General features: G+C 60.8%; 1 protein-coding gene across 1 annotated transcript in view; it reads right to left on the reverse strand.

Annotated features, from left to right (window-relative positions):
• The window catches only part of NIBAN2 (niban apoptosis regulator 2), a 39,156-nt gene extending 31,625 nt beyond the window's left edge, over window positions 1–7,531 (reverse strand). The window contains exon 1 of the mRNA XM_059486445.1: window positions 7,433–7,531. Coding sequence (XP_059342428.1) covers window positions 7,433–7,487 — 55 coding nt within the window. The 5' untranslated portion in view covers window positions 7,488–7,531. The remainder of the gene's footprint in view (window positions 1–7,432) is intronic.
• Window positions 7,532–7,808: the final 277 nt, after the last annotated feature.

Here is a 7,808-nt window from a genome sequence, read left to right on the forward strand (position 1 = left end):
GATCCCCATCCCCAGGAGGAGATCCCCATCCCCATTCAGCCTGCAAGCCCCCTTTGCCCTTGGAGCAGCCTTTGGGGCACAGCTCCAAAGCCGTGGGGCACAGGTGCCCTCAGGTGTGCCAGTCCAGAGTGGCACCAGCAGAGGTGACAGCACTCCCAGGATGTGTCCCATGGACAGGCAGGTGGCTGTGGGAGGATGGAGCATCCTGAAAACCTGAACCCCAAAGCCTGAGCTAGACCAGCAGCCCTGCCCTCATCCTGGCTGCAGCCACATCACCCCACGTATCCTGTGTCCCCCTGGGTGCCACCAGCACCCGGGCAGGGTGGAGAGGAGCTGCCACCCCTCTGGCTGTCCCCACAGCAGGGTGGGACCCAGCACCACCCCAGATAAGGCCCGGCTCATCCCCCAGCACCGGCTGGGCTGCATTGCATCCGTCCCTCGGGATGGCGCAATCCCGCCGAGCCCAGCCCAGCCCCGCAGAGCCGAACCCAGCCAGGTGTGCACTGCCATCCCCACCCTCCTGCCAGCCTCTGCCAGCTGGGGACAGGGAGCTGAGGTCCCCACGGCAAAGGGGACACTGCAAACTTGGCCATCTCCTCCAGCTGGGGTGGGCGGTCCTTGCTCAGGGATGTCCCAGGAGCTGTGTCCCTTGTGTCCCCCCGTGCCCAGCCCCAGGAGCTGTGTCCCTTGTGTCCCCGTCCCTTGTGTCCCCTCGTGCCCAGCCCCAGGACCTGTGTCACTCGTGTCCCCTCATGCCCAGCCCCAGGACCTGTGTCACTCATGTCCCCTCGTGCCCAGCCCCAGGACCTGTGTCACTCGTGTCCCCTCGTGCCCAGCCCCAGGACCTGTGTCACTCGTGTCCCCTCATGCCCAGCCCCAGGACCTGTGTCACTCGTGTCCCCTCATGCCCAGCCCCAGGACCTGTGTCACTCGTGTCCCCTCGTGCCCAGCCCCAGGAGAGGAGCTGAGCCTGGCACACTGTCCCTGTGCCCAGCTGGACAGTGCCAGTGGGAAACCCAATCCAGCCCCAGGGGAGGAGACCGAACAAAGAATTTTATGTGCATCTAAAAAAACAACCCAACCACAAGGGATTGAAGAAAACAGACCTGGAACCTGTCCTGAAAACAGACCTGGAACCTGTCCTGAACCTATCCTGAACCCGTCCTGGAGTTCCCTCCCTGCTGCTGGGGAGAGTTCTGTGCCCAGCTCCTCCAAACCCATCCCACAGGATGCTGAGCCACCACAATTTTGGGGTCTGGGAGCTGGCAGACCCCAGCTTTGGGCAGAAAAACCTCACAAGGGGCTGAGCAGATCTGGCAGGAGGAGAAAGGAATCCAGGACAAGTGTCCTGTGTCCCAGGAGCCACCAGCACAGCAGATGGATGAGATCTTGCCCCAGGCCTCTGTCACCTCCAGGGCAGTGTCCCATCCATCCTGAATGTCCCATCTGGGGTCCGAGCTCCCAAGAGGAATTCCCCAGAGAGATCCCTGCCAGGGAAGGGCAGAAGGGGACAGAGAAGGGCAGGAGGACATGGCAAAGGGCAGGGAGGCACGGGGAAAGGCTCTGTGCTTTACCAGAGCTGGGACCTGTGTCAAATGTCGCTGCTCTTTCCTTTTGAAAAGGGGGAAAAGGTGGAGTTTTATTCCTTCCTCCCCTGCCGGGCCAGGAGACTGGGAGGAAGCAGGGACTGCTCTGCTCTGCCCCTTCCTCCCCTCCTGGCTCTCCACAGAGCCACTCCAGGCACTGGGACAAGGCTCCAAGGCCAGCCAGGGGCTGGGGACATGTAGATGCCATGGGACAGAGAGAGAGAACAAAAAGCATTTCTCGAAGCAGCTTGTGAGAAATTTTAAAGAGTTAGAAAGAGGTGACAACTTGTTAAGCATGAACACTTCACAGGTAGTGTTTTTCTACTCCATCTTTCTGTTCCTCTCAAAGACAGTGAGTGAGGAAGATGTTTCTGTTAGTTAGCCAATAGAATAGAACCTAACATACCACTCTATAAATCAGCGTGGTTCGTTTAAATAAAGGAACCTTTGCCTTTTCTACAATCCTGACTCAGTCTCGGCGCAAGAGTGACAGGGAGGGGCACAGCCCCTGCTTGGGGACCCCAGAAGGAGGTGACATCCCCCCCAAACCGGGTGGTGAGAGCAGAGCTGGGTCCTGCAGGGGCAGAGCAGCTCCTGGAGAGGTGTGAGACTCCCTGCCCCATGAAATGCCCATGGATGAGCATCCCTGCATCCCTCCAGCCCTGCTTCCTGGCACAGGAGCCTGGCAGTGCCACTGGGGCTGGGCAGGGGCAGTGCCAAGGGGCACCAAGCCCCTCTGAGCTCTGAGCCAGCCTCTGCAGCGATCTGGGCAGGAGGGGAGGCAAAGGCTTGGGAGATCCCAGCTCCTGGCTGTGTCCCTGGGTGGGAAATGAATTTTAGAGTATTAAGGCATTTACAGCTGTGGCTAAAGCTGATAGGCCAATAAACACTTATAATATATTGTAATTAGGAAATAGCTGGCTTCTGATTGTGATGGTGTGAGTTATAACATCTGTATTGTCTCACCCTTCACGTGGGACTGAAAATGGAATAAAAGTTTTTAAAACACCTCTCAGCTGCCTCTTGTCATGGGTCAGAAAAGGGCATAAACTGGGGCATAAAAGGGCATAATCTGGGGCAGAAAAGGGATTAAACTGGGTCAGAAAAGGGTATAATCTGGATCAGAAAAGGGACTGAAAATGGAACAAAAGTTTTTAAAACACCTCTCAGTTGCCCCATGTCTGGGTCAGAAAAGGGCATAAACTGGGTAAGAAAAGGGTATATATAATCTGGGGCAGAAAAGTGCTTAATTTGGGTGAGAAAAGGGCATAATCTGGGTGAGAAAAGGGCATAATCTGGGCGAGAAAAGGGCTTAATCTGACATCCCTGCCATGGGTTTCGGGGTGTCTGACACTGCTATGGAGGTGTCCTGCTCTGGGGGTGCTTTTCTATCCCCGAGCTGGCCCAAGGACAGCTCTGAGCTGCCCCCCTGGCTCTGTCCCTGCTGTTCCAGCCCTGCAGCTCCCAGCAGAGCAGGGATCCCCTTCCTGCGTGCCCAGAGGGCTAAACTCTTGCTGGGGGAGGCAGGGGAAGCCCCCCGCGAGGGGAGGCAGGGGCACGGCCGGGAGGGCTCCCACCCACCCGGGGAGGCCACCAGAGCACCCCGTGTCCCCTGCCCCGGCACGCCGGGCTGCGAGCGAGCGCCGTGCCCCGACACGACGGCTGCAGGTAAAGCCCCGGCGTGCCAGAACCAGCCCTGGGCGCTGGCACGGAGCCCTGACATGCCAGGGGAGTTATTTATTTGGCGATGAAAGACGCACGTTTCGCTGGGAGAAACCACGGCACGGCTGCCCCCGGGGCAGGGCGAGGGTGCAGCCTGCAGACCAACCCCAGAGCCCGGCAGCCCGCACCTCCCACGCCGGCTGGGGCTGAGCCGGGGCAGGGGCTGGGAAATGAGAGTCACGCTCAGGGAAGCCACAGAGAGCCTCCTCTCCTGCTGCCAGCAGCCTCCAGCCCCGGGGCACGGCACAGCCCGGTGCCTTCTGGCGTTTGCCGGGCACCTCTGGAGCCGGCCCTGCAGCACAACTCATCCCATCCCACCCCATCCTATGCTATCCCAACTCGTCCTGTCCCATCCCATTCCATCCCACCCTATCCCAGATCCATACCAGATCCCAGATCCCAGTTCCCAGATCCCAGATCCCAGTTCCCAGATCCCATTCCATCCCATCCCACCCCGGATCCATCCCAGATCCCATCCCAGATCCCATCCCATCCTAGATCACATCCCAGATCCCATCCTAGATCCCATCCTAGACCCCATCCCAGATCCATCCCAGATCCCATCCCATCCCAGATCCCATCCCAGATCCATCCCAGATTTCATTCCATCCCAGATCTCATCCCATCCCAGATCCCATCCCACCCCAGATTCCATCCCATCCCATCCCCCTGCTCGCACTCTCCAATGCCCCACGAGGCTCCCTGGAGCAGGGAGGCCGCAGGTCCCGCCCCAGGGACGAGGCTCGCTGTCACCTCTGCCACCTCCGCGTGGGCTGCTGCCTGTGGAAGTTCCCAGCCCGAAATTAGCAGCTGCTTCACTCCATAATTAACGGGCTGGCGACTCCCCGGAGATGCCAGAGCAAGGTGTGAGCTCCCAGGGACCCTCCCTGTGCTGCCAGCCACCCCCACATCCCTCTGCCATGGAGACATCCAGAGGCTCCTGCTGCATCCCTGGGTGCTGCCACCCATCCAGGTGGCACCCAGGAGCTCCTGCTCCATCCCTGGGCTCTGCCACACACCCAGGGGTTCCTGTTTCATCCCTGGGCTCTGCTTTTCACCCAGGAGCTCCTGCTCCATCCCTGGGCTCTGCCACACACCCAGGGGTTCCTGTTTCATCCCTGGGCTCTGCTACTCACCCAGGATGGCATCCAAGAGCTCCTGCTGCATCCTTGGGCTCTGCCACCCACCTGGGATTGCACCCAGCAGTTCCTGCTGCATCTCTGGGTGCTGGCACTCACCCAGGAGCTCCTGCTGCACCCCTGAGTGCTGGCACCCCTCCCTGGGCTCAGGAGCAGCAGCTCCGCCCAGAGCTCCTGCCAGCCACACTTCAGCTCAGCCCCCAGGAGAAGGGATCCATGGGATGCTCCAGGGAAGCATCAGGATCCCAGCATGAGGGAAGAACTCATCCTGTCCCATGCTGAGAGCACCCTGGGCATGAGAGACACCTTGCAAAACTCCACCCAGTGACACCCTGGCTTCCCAGGGCACCCCATCCCTGCCACCCTGGTGGTGGTGCCCACGCTGGGCATCCTTGCACAAGGAGGGTGAGCCAGCCCTGCTCCAGCCCACAGAGCAGCTTGGAAACAACTCCCAACCCACATCTGGGAGGAAGTGGAGGAGGAGAGCAGCTGGAGGTGTTGACAAACAAACTGGCTGAGTCAGGCAGGAAGATGTCCAAAGCAGGAGGGCAGGAGGAAGCACTGGTCAGAGAGACCTTGGAGAAGGGAATGCAGGATCACACCTGTGCATCACACCTGGCTGCCCCGACACCCCAAAGCTGGCAGGGCCTGCCTCTGTGACTGCCTGGAGCCCTCCAGCCTCAGCTGGGAGGAAGGACCCTGCTCCTGATCCACCCAAGTGACACCTGTGTGGCTGGTGACTTCTGGGGGACATGAGCCTCACCATCAAATGGGCATGGCACCTGCACAGCCTGGGCACTGTGGGCATGGCAGGGCTTCCCCCACCTCCTCCTGCCTTTACCCCATTCCCAGGAGGGGCACAGGGCCAGGCCAGGCTCTCCCCAGCAGCTCTGCTGGTCTAAGGAGCTGCAACCTCAGGAAATGCTGCCAAGCCCAAAGAGCTCCTGTCCTCCAGCACTCAGGGCTCATGGGGGCCTGGGCAGCAAATCCAAACCCCCACATTTGGGAGGACAACTGGGAAAAGCTGCTTGGAGAAGGGCAGGATCCCTCCTGGGGCGGCAGCAGGGGAGAACAGGCCGAGCTAGGCAGGAAAACCCGGAGCTCTCCCTTCCACGTTGCTTTGCATGCCTGACAGCAAGTCGTGCCTTGCCTGTTGGGCTCCAGCCCCTCCCAGCTCCGGGGGCTCCTCAGGCAGCCAGGAGCCCTGGCAGGAGCAGAGAGGTGCTCCAGGAACCCAGTTTGCACCAGTGTGTCCCAGGGAGGTGTCCCAGTACAGGTGTGTGTCCCCCTGCTCACCCCAGCATGGCACAGGACACGTCCCAGCCCAGTCTCCATAATCCTATTCCACAGAAATCTTTCTTTTTCCCCTCATGAAATCTTTTTCCTCTCTGCAGACCCCAAGCATGGGTTAAATCCCACCCTGGGGTAGCAGCTCAGCCCTGCCAGGGTGCAGCCTGCAAACACCCAACCCCTGCCCCAGCAGAGCCAGATTCCTGCACAGGAAACCCAGCCAGGCTTCTCCTTGTTATTCTTCAGGATTAGGATCACAGGGGCTCGCAATCTGTGCACAGACAATCTCAGCAAGCTCCAGAGAAATTCAGGATGTGCTTTGGATCCAAACCCGCCACAGGCAGCCCCGAGCCGGTGCTGAGCCGGGCTGGAACTTTAACTAATGCAAGATGAAAACCCCAGAGCGAGTTCCAAGCTCTCCTTCAAAGCTCAGAAACCTGCTGGCGTCCTGCTGAGCCGCATACCACGTAAGCATTCCTGCCAGGACGGGGCCTGGCAGGGCGGATGGGCTGCGCGGCGAGACGGCCGTGCCTGTGCCAGCCCCACGGCAGCTCCTTCCCACAGAGCCCTTGGGGACAAAAGGACTGCAGAGCCACTCCCGTGGCGGCTTTATGGCCGCGACAGAGCAGCGATACGGCGGAGCCACCTCCAAAACATGGTCGGTCCCCGTGAGACGCGCAAGGTCCAGCTCGAAGCCACCCGGGCTGTGACACCGCTCAGGTGCGGCCCCGCTGCAGCCACTGGAACCGAGGGGGTTTTTCTGCCAGCCTGGGGAGCTGAAAGCAAAGCTGGGACACGGAAGGGCTCGCAGGTCACGTCCTGCCCGCCCAGAAGCCCCGGGGAGCCCAGCGCCAGCATCACGAGTGACGCAAAGGGGCTCGGGGGGAGCGACAGGGGGTGACACCACTTAGAGGGGTCAGCAGTGTCACCACAGACCCCATGAGCAGCGCTGAGCCCCCCAGGCACGGCTTCGCGCCATCCGTCACCCCGCGGCTCCCGGGCAGCTCCGGACAGACAGACAGACAGACATCCCGAGCCGGCGGACACACGGCTCTCAATGACCGCATTGTCACCCTGCCCGTCGCACGGAGCGGGCGGGGGCACTGCTGTGTCCTGCCTGGAGCCAGCGTGGGGTGCAGGCAGCCCTTCCCTCACCCCAGGACCTCTAAGGGAGGGTTCCTATGGTCCTTTCCTAAGGATGTCCCAGCACTGTGAAAGGGCATGAGGCTCAGCTAGCGCCAGCATTACTTTTGCATAAATATAAATATATATATATATATATATATAATATTATATATAATATTATACAATGATTATAATATATTATATATATTATATATAATTCATATATACTAGTGCCCGTATGACAGCGGTGTCCCTGCCCTTCCAGCATCCTCCCGAGCCCAGTTCCCCTCTCCCCTCCCCACAGCCCGAGGGGTCTCCGAGCCCCGTCGCCAACACAAACACCCCGACACAACGCAGCCTTTCATTGGGGAGGCACCCCGGGTACCCCCCGAGCTGCGCCGAGGCAAAACCGCGGGGAAAGTAAAAATTAAAAACTTTAAAGAGCGAGAGAGAGGCGTGGGGGCCCCGGTAAGACGGAGCGGGGGGGTTCCCACAGGGATGGAAGGAGGGATGGGGAGATGCCGGGGATCCCCCCGCGATGAGCGGAGCCGGGGGATGCCGGGGGCTCACCCGCGATGTGCTGGCGGCGACCCTCGTCCAGGTGCGTGGAGACCACATCTCCCATGGCGAGCGGAGCCGGGCCGGGCCGGGCGGCGGGAGGAGCGGCGGGAGGAGGAGGGAAGAGGGAGGAGGAGGAGGAGGAAGAAGGCAGAGCTCGGGGCGGCCCGGCAGAACGGCGCCCCACGGCTCCCCCCGGCCACTCCTCCCGCACCGCCCCCGGCCCCGGGCAGAGGCTGAGGGTGTCCCCCCGCCGTAATTAGCGCGGCTAATTAGCCGGGGGATGGGCAGGATGGAGGAGGGGGCCGTGCCCCCCGCCGGAGCTGGGCAGTGCCCGCTGTGCCCCGCAGTGCCACCGGCAGAACCGGCTCCGGGCTGGCACTGCCAC

The sequence above is a fragment of the Ammospiza nelsoni genome, chromosome 20 (genome assembly GCF_027579445.1).
Source record: "Ammospiza nelsoni isolate bAmmNel1 chromosome 20, bAmmNel1.pri, whole genome shotgun sequence".
In the NCBI taxonomy this organism is placed as follows: Eukaryota; Metazoa; Chordata; class Aves; order Passeriformes; family Passerellidae; genus Ammospiza; species Ammospiza nelsoni.